General features: G+C 34.2%; 3 protein-coding genes across 4 annotated transcripts; all 3 read left to right on the forward strand.

Moving 5' to 3' along the window:
• The first annotated feature begins 1,353 nt into the window (after positions 1–1,353).
• LOC111006696 (homeobox-leucine zipper protein HAT5) lies at positions 1,354–4,407 on the forward strand. Its single transcript, XM_022278762.2, has 5 exons — positions 1,354–1,509; positions 1,607–1,993; positions 2,130–2,263; positions 2,958–3,197; positions 3,767–4,407. Exons 2-5 carry the CDS (start codon positions 1,909–1,911, stop codon positions 4,142–4,144), a joined length of 837 nt encoding a protein of 278 aa, XP_022134454.1. The 5' UTR covers positions 1,354–1,509; positions 1,607–1,908; the 3' UTR covers positions 4,145–4,407.
• Positions 4,408–5,957: 1,550 nt separating this feature from the next.
• LOC111006656 (putative RING-H2 finger protein ATL49) lies at positions 5,958–6,377 on the forward strand. Its single transcript, XM_022278692.2, has one exon. The coding sequence runs from the start codon at positions 5,958–5,960 to the stop codon at positions 6,375–6,377; it is 420 nt and encodes a 139-aa protein (XP_022134384.1).
• A 5,315-nt stretch (positions 6,378–11,692) lies between these two features.
• On the forward strand, positions 11,693–15,828 carry LOC111006750 (potassium transporter 6). 2 transcript variants are annotated; one of them, XM_022278838.2, is made up of 8 exons: positions 11,693–12,067; positions 12,146–12,635; positions 12,826–12,879; positions 13,557–13,817; positions 13,899–13,951; positions 14,058–14,181; positions 14,273–14,527; positions 14,631–15,828. In XM_022278838.2, exons 1-8 carry the CDS (start codon positions 12,032–12,034, stop codon positions 15,671–15,673), a joined length of 2,316 nt encoding a protein of 771 aa, XP_022134530.1. In that variant the 5' UTR covers positions 11,693–12,031; the 3' UTR covers positions 15,674–15,828. The 2 variants fall into 2 exon arrangements, with proteins under 2 accessions (XP_022134530.1, XP_022134531.1); XM_022278839.2 differs by lacking the exon at positions 11,693–12,067 and having other exon boundaries at positions 12,144–12,283; positions 12,361–12,635.
• Positions 15,829–17,527: the final 1,699 nt, after the last annotated feature.

Here is a 17,527-nt window from a genome sequence, read left to right on the forward strand (position 1 = left end):
ATTCTTTTTTTTTTTTTTTAATTTTAGTAATCCATTGATGCATGAAATTGAAAACCTGGGACATGAGTGTTTTAGGATTGAAAAGCACCTAGTTCCTTTTGCTTTTGGCATAAAAAATAAAGAAAAAGATCATCCATATTTTAATATAAAGAAAATATAACACAAAAGGGCATGACTTTGAGTAGGAAAAAGAATTCAGCAAAAAATTGGATAACCATAATTGAAAATCTATTATGGGCCCAAATTTGACAAGACACGTTGGCAAATCCCCGAACACCATGAGGGGTTATGGGCCAAGTTCGAACTCGATAGACCAAGGAGGGAAGGCTTAAATGGTCAAAGACGGGTAGTTCACCTTGACTACTTTTACTTGGGAAGAGTTCATCCGACGAAATATCTGCTGACATTCGACGGGTGTACGATCTCACGTGTCAGAGTGTCCTTATAGTCAGCTAATGACTCTCTACTCAATGGTATTACTTGAATTTTCTAAAGGACATTCCCTTAAATCATTCCACTATAAAAGGAGTTAAACCTTTCTCAAAAGTATGCAATATCTTGCACAAAATCTCTTACCCTCCTCTTAGCTCTTTTGAACTAATTTCTAACTTGAGCTTCATAGTGCATTTAGCAAAGCACCATATTGGTGTTGAGTTTAATCTTGCAAGACAACAACGTTAATGTCCACTGACTATGACGGTAGACCAGATTTCATCAACACAACCTAATATTAATTAAAATACTTTAATCTAACCGAACAAACTAACCTCTCTCTCTATATATATTAAAAACTACATAAATTCAAATTAGGAAAAAAAAATTGCTTTCATCATCTATTCCAATCTAGGGTTAAACTAAAATTTAGATAAAGAAAAATGGTGTGAGTGTGACACTCTTTTATCATCTCTCCAGTTACTCTTTTTGTAAGATAATCATCATTTAAGTATTTTTTTCAAAAAGGATTTTTAAACTGATTTAAATTTTGTAGATTGAAAAAGAAAATTCTAGTGGAAAAAGGGTAATTTAATAAATAAAATACTCATTTTGATTTTATTTAGAAAACACATTGTTTCAAAACCATCTCAAACTTAAAAAAAAAAAAAAAAAAAAAAAAAAATCTCAAACACATTTTAAAATCGTGTGGCACAGCTTGAATGGGCAAAAGATCAATTCTGATCAGACGGTTCAGATCCAACTGATCAGTGCTGGACCCCACCACCAAGTCTCCTGAAAAAGTCGCCTGTATTCATCTGTAAAAGAAATATTTTTCTTTATTTATATTATATTCGCAGTTACGGAAAACCTCCAAAACCACAAATGGATGGTGCCGAATCGTGAAGGGTATTCTAGTCCTTTCACATCCTCGAGGACTATAAAATAAGCTCAACCCTCCACGATCAATTTTACCCGCTGATAACAGCCAGAGGTTGCACAGTGCGTCACTAAATCGATTCCGCCGGGGACTCTGATTACCCGGTCGCCGGAGTTATCGTTCCCGATCAAACATTCGTACTTTCTCGCTCCCTCTCTCTTTATTTCTCTTTGGTGTTCATTTTCTTCTCCGCTTGTTCTCTGACGCGAGGTTTATTTTTGTGTTTTTTCTCAGACGTCTTCGAGACTGACGAAGAGCTGGGTAATAACAGCGCTGGTCGTGTGATGGGGTTTTGTATTTCTCCATTGGGAACACCGGCTAGGTTACTGTGGAGCACCAGCTTCTTCCGCCACAAGCTCATGATTTTCTAATTTTCAGCCTAATCGCTGAAATAAACCAAATTTCATATAAATCGTTTCGCGTTTTAATAAAGATCTCCCTCGATTTCGTGTCCCTCTGGCCAATCCTCCGCCGGCGTGAATCGCTGGCGATCTCTCCTGCTCACGATTCCTGTTTCAGATAGAAGAGAATAATTGATGATGTCGGACGGTTTGATCTTCAATCAGTCTCCAGTTCAGGGCAACCTGCTGTTTTTCGGGAGTGAAGATTCCATTCTTCGAGGTAATTTTCCTTTTAGTCCACTGGATAGCAGAGAAAGTGATGAATTTTCATTTGAGGGCCTTTCTAACAAGTAAACTGTTATCTCGGATGATTTTTCTAAGTTGCTAGTGTTTCTGCAAATGTTAATATGGTGTAGGACCAAGGTTCACGATGGGGATGGATGAAACCTCAAAGAGGCGGTCCTTTTTCAGCTCTCCGGATGAGCTGTTCGACGACGACTACTACGATGACCAGCCGCCTGAGAAGAAGCGCCGTCTAACTCAAGAGCAGGTATTTAAGGAACCTATTTCATTATTTCTTTCTATTTTTTCGGTGGGTGGAGATGGAACTGTCGAATCTGAAACCTGAACTGGATGCATTATACTCGTGGCATATTCCATATATCCATTCTATGCTGCTACTTTAATGCGATTACCTTTGAATCAATTCTGATCTCCTTGTTTACGAGTTCTGGTGGTAAAAAAATTAAGCATCAGTCCCATTCTGAAACTTCACTCTCTAGATAAAATGCGAAAGGAAAATTCGGATCCATTACATGGCTTATACATTAGGGTGTGACGAAAAAAGTAAAGGGGTAGAGGGTATGAGTTCGAACTGTGATAGTCACCTTTCTAGGAGTTTTTTTGGCAAGCAAATCTTGTAGAATCACGTAATTGTCTAGTGACATTGATCAAGGTGCATGGAAGCTAAACGGGACACTCTTGGATTTGAAAAAAAATAAATCAGTTGAACTAGGAGATTATAGTTTGTTTCTGTTCTGTCTTTTGCTCTTTTTTTTTTTTTTTTTCTCTATTATGCATTCCAATTACCTCAGCTTTTCTGTTTCTTATCCTCCCGTTTTATCATGTTTTACTAGTAAATGAGACTAACCATCTTAGATTCTTATTGCTAAAAAGGAAAAGAAAGAAAAAATTATGTGACAATATATACTGTTGATCATCCCTTATTCATGGCCAATAATTAGGTGAATCTGCTAGAGAATAGTTTCGAGGCAGAAAACAAACTGGAGCCAGAGCGCAAGACTGAGCTGGCCAAGAGGCTGGGTTTGCAGCCGAGGCAAGTGGCTGTGTGGTTTCAAAACCGCCGAGCCCGATGGAAGACGAAGCAGCTTGAAAGGGACTATGATCTTCTTAAATTATCATATGGTTCCTTTCGTTCTAACTTCGACTTTATTGTCAAGGAGAATGAAAGGCTCAAGGCAGAGGTATCTATCCCCACTGAAAAGCTATATAGTTTGAAACTTTGGTTTTACAGTGGAGAGTCGCCCTTTTGCTGCAGATCTATTATTAATTGTCCATAAACCTTCATATGTTTTGCTAAGTTTTACAGATGTTGAGAACTCAACATTTTATTGTACTTGATTGCTTGGCTGTCTTTGATGTGACAAATCTTCCGAACATAAATTTAAGTAGAATTCTTTGTAAACCTTTAGGATGGTGGACCATATGTCTTAGTTTCTTAAGATGACTGTAATTTTTAGTTAATCTTTTACTAGTTTCACGATCACATTTACTTAGAGGATGTCTTGTGAATTTGTGGTCCTACAAGTCAGTTTGACTTTTTGGGCACATCAAATTTAATCTGGAATAGGTTCTGAACCAAAATTTCTAAGTTCAAGAGAAGATATGGGTTTCTTTCCCATATATGATGGGAATCTTTCTCTATCATGGGGAAAAAATGCCAAGGAAAAGGAGTGGGGAAATTAGTTAAAGAGGAACTTGGTATTTTTACTCACCTACCGGTCTCTTATGCATGCTCAATTACTGAACTCAGGTAGCTTCTTTAACTGAGAAACTTCAAGCTAAAGAAGTGGTTGAATCCTCATTTCAAGCTAAGAAACCTGAGCCAATTCTGGAAGATCAACTCCTTGTTCCTGTTGTGCAACATAGCATGAAGATTGAGGACCACCATAGTTGCAGGAGCAATGGAAGTGCCGTGCTGGACGAGGACGGTCCTCAGCTCTTAGACAGTGGGGACTCGTACCTCCTGAGAAATGACTATGATGGCTGTGTTTTGCCCGTTTTTGGAGCGAACTCAGAGGAGGAGGATGGGAGCGACGATGGTCAGGGTTACTTCTCGGATGTTTATACAGCAGCCGATCTGCAAACTCACGAAGTAGAGCCTCTGACCTGGTGGGACTGGACGTCGTAACGGGTGTTTTCGAATCATCTCGATATTAAGCAGGGTGGAACTATAATATAAGGTTTACTGTATGATATTATACAGATGAAATAATCTAGTGTGAACATTATTTAGTTTGGAATGAATGCATGTGTATTAATTAAAATCTAGGTATTGTGCCTTTACATTGTTGTTCTTCTGTGCTTAACAAAGTTGGGAACCTCTAGGACTGGCCAAGTTGTGAGAATAATTTTATTTTGAAAAGTAAATTTTAGTATATGAGTTTTTGGTCTTCTGTTCTTCTTCAACTTCTATAAATGATTATCCAAATGCATTGTTGCAGAAGTTCTGTTTAAAAAGATTAGGAAATTAATTTTGGAAACAACTTATAAACAACCTTTTTGTCTGTTCTAAATATTTCCTTTCACATGGACTGTCCTTTGACTTCCTCTTTCACACTCTTAATGAGTTCATCTTTTTAAGTAGTTTCTTCCAAAAACAAAGCGTTCAGTATTCTAATTTAGTCTCTAACTTTTGCATGAGAAATTTGTTTTAGCCTTCATTAAATTTTTGATTAACTATTCAATGAAGATCAGTGATGATACAAATATTAGTAAATTCATGAACAATTTTCTGTTAGAGTTTAACAATTGCACGGCAAGAGATCTACTCTTTTATCACGGCAATATATATTTTATCTATTGAACTATCGTCGAATTCATCCATGGTTAGTAATTATAAACTCGTTAACAAATCTAATTTCATTTTAAATGGAAATCTTCTGCAGCTTATGCTCTCCTGAAATGTTGGCATATAAGGCACTAAGAAGAACCAAAAGATTACAATGGAATAGAACCTATTCTTTTCCACTTTTAATTTAAATTATTTTTATGATCCACTCTCTTCTCTACCACAGTCCCCTCTGCAGCATATGCTCTTCTCAAATGTTATTTTCAAATCAGCAAACTTCTAAACCCCCTGCTATGCCTCTAATGTTGGAATAGACTTGACGTAAATTAAATTACAAAAATAACGAAATAAAAATATAATACTACATTTACAGTAATAGGTTTTATAATTGCGTAAGATAGAAGCTCGTCATAGTATATCAAATTTTGAAATATCATATAATTAATGTGTTATTTTGTAAAATACTTAATTATGTCAATCCGAGTATAATTTAACTGGTTTAGGCGTATATCTTGGTCAAATGTTCGTATCTCCACTCCCACTTATTATTGAACTAAAAAAAAGTTTAAGAGTATGAATCTACACCCCACCACTTGTTTTAGGTTAAAATATACTATATTAGTTTTTTTTTTCTTTTCAAATAAAAAAGAAGTATTCTAACCTATTATTTAATATGAGTAGCACTAGTTAAAGAGAAATCAATCTTTTGAAAAAAAAAAGGGTAGAAGTGACCTAGAAAGTTAAATAATTTGTGTCTAAAAGAGAAACTCAAGTGCATTGGAAGTGAAGTAGGAAAAGTGAAAGGCACATAAAACAACACAACAAAACAAAGGAGTGTCTAATAATTTGTCATTTTTCCCTTTGTGTTTGTCTCAAACGAACTCTTTAACCACTCCATTATGAGGATTATTTAACCCCATAATTAATTACATGATTATACTTTTACACTCACTACCAACCACAAATACAATCCTACTACAAAAACTACTCAAATTATCCAAAAAAAAAAAAATCAAAACTTTAGCTTTTTGACTTTGAAACTAACCAACCCATCTCATAATACATTTATAATTTCCAAAAGATAACACCAACTTCTCCATTGAAATCTCTCTTCCACACTCGCTAAAGCCATTCATGAAGCTAGACAACAACGATGGCAGTGATGGTATCTGTAACATTGATACTTGTGGCCATTTTAATTTTGGTGTTGATTCACGTTTGCATAGTTGTAAGAGCATTGAGAAGAGGGTTTGAAAATGAGATTACATCCAACAATGGAGATGCAAGTATGTGTAGAGATGACTTGGAGAAGCTTCCTTGCTTTGAATTCATGGCTATGGAGGAAAGAAATGGCAGCCCTGTGGATTGTGCGGTTTGCTTGGGGAAGTTTGAGATGGGGGACAAGTGTAGAATGTTGCCTCTTTGCAAGCATAGCTTCCATGCTCGTTGTGTGGATGAGTGGCTTTTGGTCACTCCTATTTGCCCTATTTGTCGGACCAATACTCTTGAGTCGCTCAAGGGTTGCGGTGGCCGAGAAGGCAATGTCGTCTTAGTGACTCCAACTTCAAGTTGAGAAAGAAATATTAACATGAAGTTAACCGGAGCTAGTTCAACGGTAATTGATATTTACTCTTTATTTTTTAAGTCGGAGGTTTAAATCTTCATACCTCAATTTGTTATACTAAATGTAAGATCGTCAACAAAGATGGTTTGATTTAATGTTTGAATACAATTACAATGTCTGATGCGTGTAAATGGATAAGGCATATCTCCAACGTCATCTAATGGGGTTGAGGATGTTGTAAGTTTGGGAAATGTGTTTAGTTGGCTAAAATTTATTCATTTTTCTAGCATTTATAAACAGACAAGCTGTTTTATTGGTGAAGTGTGACATTTCTAATCATTTATTTTTATCCTTTGAGACAATTGTTTTCCTTTGATATTGTATGGTCACCACTCTTGTGATGGAAGGTACTGTTTCTTTTTAATGCAATATTTCTTGTTAAAGAAAAAAATAAAGATACACTGGATTATGGGTTATTTATTTATTATTATTAAGCTTCTTGTAATTGTCAATTTTATAGTTTTATTTTTAAGTATATTTTCAACACAACCCGACCCGTTCATATGGGTTTGGGCCGGGCTGGTCTTACGCATAAATTTGACATTTTTGGGCCCAATTGGGTAATCTTTTTTTTTTTTTTTCTAATTAGAAAAAGAATAACGAGTTCAATGATTTTGCAAGATGAAGAATATTTTGGGCTGCGTACCAAATCAACTTTATAAAAATTTAGTATCAAGCTTGATTCAAATTATTTATCTCAACAACACACCATGAAGTCATGAACTACATGTTCAAGTCTTATCAAACCCGACCCACCCTTAAAAAAAAGCATCAAATTCACGTGTTAACCGAACCCATTTAAACATTTTCAAGATTTTGATGTGCCTAATAGAATTCATTTTTATAAATTTGGACTTTGATTTGCACACGTGGAGTATCTTCTCCAAAGATATCTATATATTTCCTTTAGAAAAATCTATTCAATTATTTCACCTCACCTCCAATCATTCCAAAAATTCTCCGAGGAAAACAAGAGTTACCACACAAACAAATTTTCTTTCACAACTTCATTTCTCTAATGGATCAATTCATATCTTTAGATCTAAATCTCGCTCCTTATATTTAATTTTTTTCGTTTCTGTATCACACCACCATTCTATTATATAATTTTTTGGGCAGAAAAAGAAGGTCGACACATGCAATGTCTTAAGAAAATAATTGCTTAAAACCCTTCTAATACAAGAGATCTCAAAGAAGAAAACATCATTGAATTCATTGTATTAAGAGTTATATATTTGATTGTTGTTTTGTTAATGAACTTTTTTTTTTTTTGGTGGGATGATGAATAACAAAGACAAATGCTAGTTTGTTCTTCTCCCCACATGAGCCAATGAAACAGGGAAGACATTAAATAAAGGGTCATGTGTTGGTGCATGAAATTAAAGGCTATCGAAAGATGACAAAAAGCTTAGAAAGAAGAGGTGAGTGATAATGGTGGCATCAGCAGCTCATAGTCCTTCTTCTTCCTCCTCTCATGTTAGATTCCCAATAACTCCAAAGTCAAAGAAAGAGGCAAAAAGAAATTGAGTGGCCAAATAGTGAATAGTGGTTTTGGTATTGGAGAGTAACAGCAAAATGGGTTGATGTGAGTTGTTGTGACAGACTGCCACTTCCTTTATAACCTTCTTCCCACCTTAATTGTTTAGCATCTCCCTTTTTCTAATTTGTTCCTTCACTAAATGTTTGGAGAAAATAATAATAATAATAATAAAGGGTATTTTTGGAAAATAGTTTCAATTTTGAGATAGTTTTGTATACAATCTCGTAGATATAAGAGCAGAACGAAGAAGGAAGAGTACGCGGGGTTAAAAATATATATTCCAAAATAGTCAAAACCAATCAAAGTATCATAGTTCAGTGGTAACTACTATATATTTTTAATCATTGTAAGTTGGAATCTCCACTCCCACGTTGTACTATTTTCCTCTAATCTCTCTCCCTACCATTATCTAAACTTTTTTATTAGAAAATGTTATAGTCAAGATGGTAAATTCTTTCTCCAACCTCCCACTATATGACCATATTGATTTTATTTTATAAAAAATTTAAATATATGACTATTTTCCACATAGTAGAACAAAATTCAAAATATGAATCCATTTCAATTTTGATGTAACATTACTATTGACTATTTGTTATTTCTATAAACTAAATGATTTAGTAGTGGTAAAGACAATACATTTTAAATAGTATGGTAAGAATGTCAACAAAGACAACAATATCAACCATTAGGATATATATATAAATACAAATATTGACAAATATAACTTATTTGGAAAGTATTCACTGTTATTTATTAATCTAAATGATCTCTATGAATTTGCATCACTTTTCATAACTTTTCTTGAAATAGTCCATGATATCAATAGCATTTTCAATGTCTGACATTTATTTATTTTTATTTTTATTTTCATTTCAAGTACTAAGTTATTGGAGTATACATCAACAAAATTAAATTTATTTTGATTATTTTCTATCTACTTCGAAATTGACTAATATATATTAACGTTATTATTTCACATTAACAGTGCTATAATTTTTATAAATTAAAAAGTGGCTCCACCATTGAATTTTATTTTATCACTTTTCAATTTATTATAATAATTTTATATTTTAGTGTGTATAATTATATTGCTCGCCACTGTTATGAATACGGATTTAAATAAATGTATCAATGAATCATTACCAAAGATCTAGAATTAGGTAGGAAATTAAAGATTTTTTTATTCTATAAATGGGTTAATGAACACAGTTTAATAACCATTTCATCTTTCATCTTTAATTTTTTTATATATTTAAAAAATAAGATCAATTATTAAGGTCCTTTTCTAAAAATTTGTCTTTATTTTTAAAATGTGGCAAAAAAATTCAGATGTGTTCAAAAGGAAAATGAAAAACATAGTAAAGGAAACAAAATTGTTACCAAATAGGGTCTAACTATTATTTTAGATTTTTGAAATTGATATTTAGAACTGGGTATATGTTTTAAAAAATCGTTTCTTTTTCTTCTATAGAATCTTAGATTATATATATATATATATATATATATATCATAGGTATCCCTTATTTTCATTACTTTTAATTTTATCTTTTGCCTCCCCAAGTTATATATTTCTCTATTTTTAACATATTAATTCTACCAACCTCATTCTTCAATTTCGAGATCTCTCTCACTTTTAAGTTCCCTCCTTCCAACAACTTATCTCTCGCTATCGACTTTCTTTCTCATCTTAAAAGTGCAGCGAGGACGGAATTAGAAATCGATAAGATCTTGAGCAGAGAAGTAGGGAAAGATAAACACTTGCATCAACGAATACTTGCATATATATGAAAAGAAAGAGAGAAAAGATATTTAGTTAGAAGAATAATTTGATGATATGAGATGAGAGTATTGAAGGTTGGGAAAAAGAGGGAATGGAATGCGCATATTGCAACCACAACCAATAGGCAATAGGATTGTGTACGATGGACAATGTGTGTTGTGTTGTGGGACCCCATTCCCACCACAATGCCTTCCCTTTTCCTTCCACTCTCAAACGTCACATGTGCTTCTCATTATTTTCCATCACCTACCAATAGTGTTTTGACACTTCCGCTATCGTCTCGTTTTACTTACGTGCATTTTCACTAATTCCACGATAGTACGAAAAAATGTGTAGATGATGGGAATTTGAACTTCCGACCTCTAGAAAATGAGTCGATGTCTTAACTGTTGAACTATGTTAATGTTGTATCAATATTCATGAGATTTCATTTCAAAGTCAATTGACTTTGAGAGGAGTAGTCATGTTTATTATAAACTTTTGTTATGTCTCTTGTTTTTTTAATGTGAGATCCTTAACATGTCCGCCAAGATGGTGGTTCATCAATCTTAGCCAGACCCCCTTTTTTTTTTACTGTATGCTCATTATCGTGGCTCTTTTGATTCATTAATCTTGACTTGATCTCATTTTTTGATTGGATGCTCGTTTGAGCGTTTTAGACTCTGATACCATATTTATATTCATGAAGTTTTGTCTCAAAGTCAATTGGCTATGATAGGGGTAGCTTATGTGTTATAAACTTTTGTTATGTGCTTGTCTTTTCAACTTAGGATCCTTAACATGTTGGTGCTGGTTTTGTAAGGTGATTGCAAACAAAGTCTCACATTGGCTAGGGAAGAAGATGATCATGGATATATAAGAGAGGACAATATCTGGAATGAGGCTTTTTGGGTGAAACCAAAAGCAAAGCCGTGAGGTCTATGTCCAAAGCGGACAATATCATACAATTGTAGAGATACTCGGGACACTTGGAGTATCGTTGTCCTTAACAGTTGGCGCGAGAAACTAATAGGACTCTAATGCACCGCTTTTGCCCCCGATTTTCTAAACCTATTTCTATTTCTATCCTCGTCAATTCTTCAAAATTATTAGATTTTTCTGTTTGGTCTTTTTCTCTCTTAAATGGTCAACAATAAAAAGTTTGACTTTCTTCCCTACTCTTTCATGTGTTTGAAAATGAAATAAACCTAATTGTATTTAAAGTCGGATGGATTATGGATATTTGTTTCTCTTTTTTATAATAATTTTATTTACTTTCATTCTCTTTGTTTGAATAATATCTTCATTAATTATCAATTAGTTTGATACAACGTAGTGAAATAAATAGCTACACAAAATTTGAGTCACACTCTCTTTAGTTTAAATTATCCAATTATCCACTTTCTTATACCATGTGATGCTGAGTTAGTTTTTTTTTTCTTTTTTTTTCTGATAAAAGATGCTGAGTTAGCAATAATTTAAACACTAAAACTAAATTTAAATCTAAGTTATGTTTTAAAAAGTAAACTTTCGAGTGAATTTTTTATATAGATTTAATCCAAATTTTCAAACGAACAATGAATTGAAAAAAAAAAAACAAACAAGAGAAGCAAAGAACATGACAGTGTTACAATGGTTTACTTGGTATTAAACACGTTTTTTTACTTGTAAAATCATTCTTTTTTTTTTCTTTAAATCCCCATATTTAAAAAGTTTTCGCTTTCCAAAGTTAGTTATTGCGAGTTACTAACCGATAAAGAAAGAAAATGGAGTGTTGGCAAATTTCAGCAAATAATTATACTTCATTAAAAGCCTTCAAACAATCCCAACTGATAAAACCAGAGAATAAAGACTCACAAAAGCCACCGTTTTTGCAAAGAAACATTGCTTTCAAAATTCAAACTTTTTTTTTTGTTTTCCCTTTGTCATATTATTCAAAAATTCCCTTTAAATATTTTGTTCCATTGCTTTCATTTCAAAAGGAATTTCAATCTCTACAATGTCAGTTGACACAGCACCCACGTTTCTCTCTTCGATCCATCCCAAAAAAATCATTCCTTTCTTCTTTATATACATCTTGTCTTCAAACATGAACTATAACAAATAATGTCTGATTCTGAGAAGAAAAATAGAATCTCTAAGTCTAAACCCTGAAAACAAAATACCCCTTCTTCTCTGTTCTCTCTATTTCTTGCTACAGCCCCAATTCCAACAGAAACCCCAACAGAAGTTTATATTCTCTATTGTTCATTGTTCCCCATGAAGCTGAAAAGAACCTTTTTTTCTTCCTAATTAGGCTTAATGGATCCGAGCTTATCCTGGGGTCATCCCAATAAGGTAATTTTATCTTTTATACCAATGGATGGTTCTTGAATCGTCATAAAAATCTTATCTTTTTTGGGTTTTGTGTTGCAGAGGGAATCATGGAGGACAATCTTCACTTTAGCTTATCAGAGCTTGGGGGTTGTTTATGGGGATTTAAGCACTTCTCCTCTGTATGTGTACAAGAGCACTTTTGCAGAGAACATTCAGCACTCGGAGACAAATGAGGAGGTTTATGGGGTTCTTTGCTTTGTGTTTTGGACTTTGACACTGATTCCTTTGCTTAAATATGTGTTCATGGTTCTTAGAGCTGATGATAATGGCGAAGGGGGAACTTTTGCTCTGTATTCTCTGCTCTGCCGCCATGCCCGGCTGAGCTCTCTCCCCAATCACCAGCTAGCAGATGAGGAGCTTTCTGCATACACAAGAGATAGGCCTGAATCAACTAATGATTTTAGTTCTGGTTCTTGTCTGAAATCAACTTTGGAGAAGTCCAAAGTTCTGCAAAGAATTTTGCTTGTTCTTGCCTTGATTGGGACTTGCATGGTGATTGGGGATGGAGTGCTCACGCCAGCAATTTCAGGTTTGGAATCTATCTGCTCCTAATAACCGTTTTGATACAAGTTCGAAATAATATTTAAATTCTCTTTCCTTCATCTAACGTTGTAGGATCGTTAGCCACATTGTTTTGGCCTCTTTGAAGAATTTCTCTTGAAGTTGGGAGATTGATTGTTGTTTGATTAGTCTGGCCTTTTTTCTCTGTTCATTTGCAGTTTTTTCAGCTGTGTCTGGGCTTGAGTTATCCATGGCTAAGGAACATCACCAGTGTAAGTTTCTTCTTAGTGGCCAATCCCATGAATCTTGCAATACTTTGATGGCATCTTCGTGTACTATATCCATCAGTCTTTGTATTAGATATCTCTATGGATTTTCTCTGGCATCTGGCAATTATGTAAATTGTGAGGTTGCTTCAGAACACGGCATTCGTTATGCATAGACACGACGACGTTAAAAAACATGTTTATGCTTCCATGTCTTTTCCTAATCAAAGCAAATTCTGACACCGAGCTCGCTATATTCTTTTTGTCATGAGGTTAAAATTCTAGCTTATATAATCTGGCATATGGTGAAAAAAGGTGCAACATGTCACTGAAAAAAGGTCTGGAAGTTTCTCAGTAGGTTGCCTCTCTGTGAGCACTAGAAAGGAAGTAAGAAGGAAAACATCAAGGCATCTTCTTGGAGAATTGATGGTTTATTTAGATATATTTTGAATAAGATGATCAAATTTGTAAAATGGTTGCTTTTGTTATACTATTTGGCAGCAACTCTGAATACTTATTTACATTGCACAAAGAGAAGGCAGGATTTTGATCATATATGATATAAAGCTCCTGCTCTCATTACCTTCCGATTGTGTTCCCTCCAACTTTTCTTGTTAGTAACATATACATCGAGAAGTCTTTTTCGGTTTTAAATCGGGAAGAATGTTTTCATTCTCTTGCAGATATCGAAGTCCCTCTCGCGTGTGGCATATTGGTGTTCTTGTTCGCACTGCAGCATTATGGAACGCATCAGGTCGGGTTCCTGTTCGCTCCAGTTGTAATTGTATGGCTACTATGTATCAGTGCCATTGGTTTGTACAATATCTTCTATTGGAATCCCCTAGTTTACCAAGCACTCTCCCCATACTACATGTACAAGTTCTTGAGAAAAACCCGAAAGCAAGGTTGGATGGCATTGGGCGGAATCCTCTTGTGTATAACAGGTACGAGTATGTTAGATCTGACCGCAATCGATTCCCTCCTTGTGTTTTCTTTGTTTCTAATAGCCCTTTTCTGATATTCAGGTTCTGAAGCTATGTTTGCTGATCTTGGACACTTTTCACAGTTTTCTATCAAGGTATTAAATTGAAGCACAATGATATCTTAAGTTTTTCATGTCATAAGCACAATTTATACTACATTTGATTAAAATGTTTTCGTAACAGTAAGTCACAATGCTGCAGCTTGCTTTCACTTTTGCGGTTTATCCATCCTTAGTTCTTGCATATATGGGACAAGCTGCTTACCTTTCTAAGCATCACAATCTCGACAACGATTATCGGATCGGATTTTACGTTTCTGTTCCTGGTAGGTCTGGTTACACTAACCTTCTTTTTTGGAGAATCAAATAGAGCTGTATGAAGTAATGTATGGTGCTACTGCCTATGTTTTGTTGTAGAAAAGGTAAGATGGCCAGTTCTTGCAATAGCAATACTTGCAGCTGTGGTAGGCAGTCAAGCCATCATCACTGGCACGTTTTCGATAATCAAACAGTGTTCTGCTTTGGGCTGTTTCCCAAGGGTAAAGATCATTCATACATCGTCGAAAATACACGGCCAAATTTACATTCCGCTGATCAATTGGATACTAATGATATTATGTTTGGCGGTTACTATCGGGTTTAGAGACACGAAACGCTTGGGTAATGCAGCAGGTACTATCGCTCACAAGTCGTTTTGTTACCATCACGATTTCGCTTATACTATCATCTACTTCTTGAACGTAACGACATGTCGATCTGTTTGTTTATTGTACAGGGTTAGCAGTAATAACCGTTATGCTCGTCTCAACTTGTCTGATGTCTCTTGTTATTGTGTTATGCTGGCGTAAAAGTGTGTTGTTGGCTGTAGCCTTCATACTCTTCTTTGGCTCCATAGAAGCTTTGTACTTCTCTGCATCTCTTATCAAGTTCTTTGAAGGGGCTTGGGTTCCTATTGCTCTTTCACTAACTTTCCTTATGGTTATGTATGTTTGGCACTATGGAACTTTGAAGAAATATGAGGCAGATGTTGAAAACAAAGTTCCTATAAATTGGCTTCTTAGTATAGGACCCAAAATTGGGATCGTTCGGGTTCGAGGGATCGGCCTTGTACATACCGAACTCGTTTCGGGGATCCCTGCCATTTTCTCTCACTTTGTCACCAACCTTCCCGCCTTTCACCAAATTCTAGTCTTTCTTTGCATCAAATCTGTCACAATGCCTCATGTGAGACCTGAGGAAAGATTTCTAGTTGGAAGAGTTGGGCCAAAGGAGTATCGACTCTACCGTTGCATCGTACGATACGGCTATCGTGATGTTCACAAGGACGACTTGGAGTTCGAGAGAGATCTTGTTTGTAGTATTGCAGAGTTCATAAGGTCGGAAAGAACGGAATGCAACACTTTCAGACATGAGGACTTGGACGACAATGAAAGAATGACAGTGATTGGAACCTCATCAACCCAACTAGACGGCATACGAATGTGCGAAAACGAAACGTACTCTTCGCCAATCATAGGGACTTCAGAGATAAAGTCAGAGAAGTTGAGGAAAAGAGTGAGATTCGTTCTCCCAGAGAGTCCGAAAATGGATATCGATACGAGGGGAGAGTTGCAAGAGTTGATGGAAGCTCGAGAGGCCGGAATAGCATTCATAATGGGACACTCATATGTGAAGGCAAAAAAGGGATCAGGTTGGATGAAGAAGCTTGTGATTAATTATGGGTATGATTTCTTGAGGAAAAATTCAAGAGGGCCATCTTATGCTTTGAGCATCCCTTATGCTTCTACTCTTGAGGTTGGTATGGTTTATTATGTCTAAAAATGCCAAATTGTGGAAGCAGGTTTGTTTTTTTTTTTTTTTTTTTTTTTTTGTATTCACTTATTGTGTGGGCCTGGGCTTGGGCTTGGGCTCAATGATGGAAATTATGGCTTTTTCCCCAAAACTATAACTACTATTTTTTTTTCTTCTTGCAATTTGTCCTCAAAACTTTTCAAAATATCATTTTAACAAGAATATATAGTTCAAGAAAGATTTGAAAGCTCATTTATAGTTTTAAGACGAGTATTCTACTTCATGCATTATCTAGGAGACATGCATTATCTAGGAGACATAATTTTGGGTTGAATTAATTCATGTCTTTGTCGAATTAATTTTTCGAAATATTAAGTGAGATAGATTATAAAAGTAGTATTAGAATATATCAAATCAATTATTTGTTTATTTATTTTTACAATTTATCAGTCAATCAATGATCAACATGAAGTGGAATAGGTTATTATTATGAATTTTGAAGATTACCAACATCTTTTTTAAATAAGACATAAAATATGAGTTTTGATGGGTATTTAAAGCTATGGATCATGGGTTCACCAAACCCAATAAGGAGATGTATGGCCCATGAGAATATATATAAATATTATACTTTGCTCAAACAACTTAATATTGACACAAACTTTATAAAGGTTAAAGTAGTAAAGTTTAATTTGACCATTAAAGATTAATTAATAGATTCAAAGAAAACATTCTTCAGAGAGAGACCAGAGTCCAGAGGTGTATTATTATTAATTATTATTAATTACTATTATTCCACACATAATAATTGAGATCTGAATTGGAAAAGCACGTGATGGGCAGAGGGGGGAGAAAACAAAAGGGCAAAAGTTGACCAAAAAAATCCAGTCTTGGATGCTTGGCAATGGAGTATTCCTGTACGTTCGGTTGGGAGTTCTTTTCAAAAGTCTAATTAAATTATTATTTTTTATTTAAATACTATTTTGGTCCTTTTAGTTAAATTTTTGGGATGTGCTTTGAACTTTTGTTTATTTTACTCTAATTTCAAAACGTCTATTTTGGTCCTGTACTTATAAAGAATGACCAATTTACTCTTTATTTATAAAATTTTAATCAAATTTATGTCTATATTTCAAGAAATTTAGTAAATGAAATGTCATCCTAAAATTGAGATAAAAAAAATGAGATAAAAATGAAAATAAAGAGACAAAAATAGTCACTTTTCAAAAATATAATACCAAAATGAAAGTTTTAAAATTATAAGAACTAAAATGAACGAAGTTCAAAGTACATGAAATAAAATAGACGTTTTGAAAAGTATAGAAAACAAAATGAACCAAAATTGAAAATGTATATTTAAACTTTTAACTTTTTTTTTAATTTAATCCAGTTTAGTTCTAAGATAAAACTCAATTTTGATCCATTAATAAAATATTTGGACTATGTTGGAAGGAAAACTTTCATGTAGTAGTATGAAAAGTTTTTCATGCTACCCCCTTCATTGTTCTCTTATGGAATAAAATTTATTTAGTTTGAAAATAAAATAAAAAAGAAACCCATGTTAGTTTAGTCAATCCAAACTAGGCTTTAGGACAATCTACGAACAATTCCGACCTACAAATGTCCAATTTACTTTAAGAGAGTAACTCAAACAAGTTTATAGCTCAACCCAACACAATTCCATTTGAGAGCTTCTATAATCTAGTTCGAGTTTATTAAATTTTCTAACTAATGGAACTTTTGAACTTATTAAACATCTACGATTTTGGAACTTCGGTAAAGAATATATTATTTTGTTTTAACCTATTGATCATAAATATATATCAATTATTGTTGATCATGTCGATAAAAAAAAAGAGTATATTAAAGCTTAAATCGTAA

The sequence above is a fragment of the Momordica charantia genome, assembly GCF_013281855.1.
Source record: "Momordica charantia cultivar OHB3-1 chromosome 4 unlocalized genomic scaffold, Mcharantia_2.0 BLBB01000004.1, whole genome shotgun sequence".
Classification (NCBI taxonomy): Eukaryota; Viridiplantae; Streptophyta; class Magnoliopsida; order Cucurbitales; family Cucurbitaceae; genus Momordica; species Momordica charantia.

Coding starts and splice junctions, on each gene's coding strand:
- LOC111006696 (XM_022278762.2), top strand. CDS start 1,909: ATGATGTCGGACGGTTTGATCTTCAATCAGTCTCCAGTTCAGGGCAAC. Junction 1,994..2,129: donor TGAAGATTCCATTCTTCGAG/GTAATTTTCCTT, acceptor AATATGGTGTAG/GACCAAGGTTCACGATGGGG. Junction 2,264..2,957: donor GCCGTCTAACTCAAGAGCAG/GTATTTAAGGAA, acceptor GCCAATAATTAG/GTGAATCTGCTAGAGAATAG.
- LOC111006656 (XM_022278692.2), top strand. CDS start 5,958: ATGGCAGTGATGGTATCTGTAACATTGATACTTGTGGCCATTTTAATT.
- LOC111006750 (XM_022278838.2), top strand. CDS start 12,032: ATGGATCCGAGCTTATCCTGGGGTCATCCCAATAAG. Junction 12,068..12,145: donor CCTGGGGTCATCCCAATAAG/GTAATTTTATCT, acceptor TTTGTGTTGCAG/AGGGAATCATGGAGGACAAT. Junction 14,182..14,272: donor ATTTTACGTTTCTGTTCCTG/GTAGGTCTGGTT, acceptor GTTTTGTTGTAG/AAAAGGTAAGATGGCCAGTT.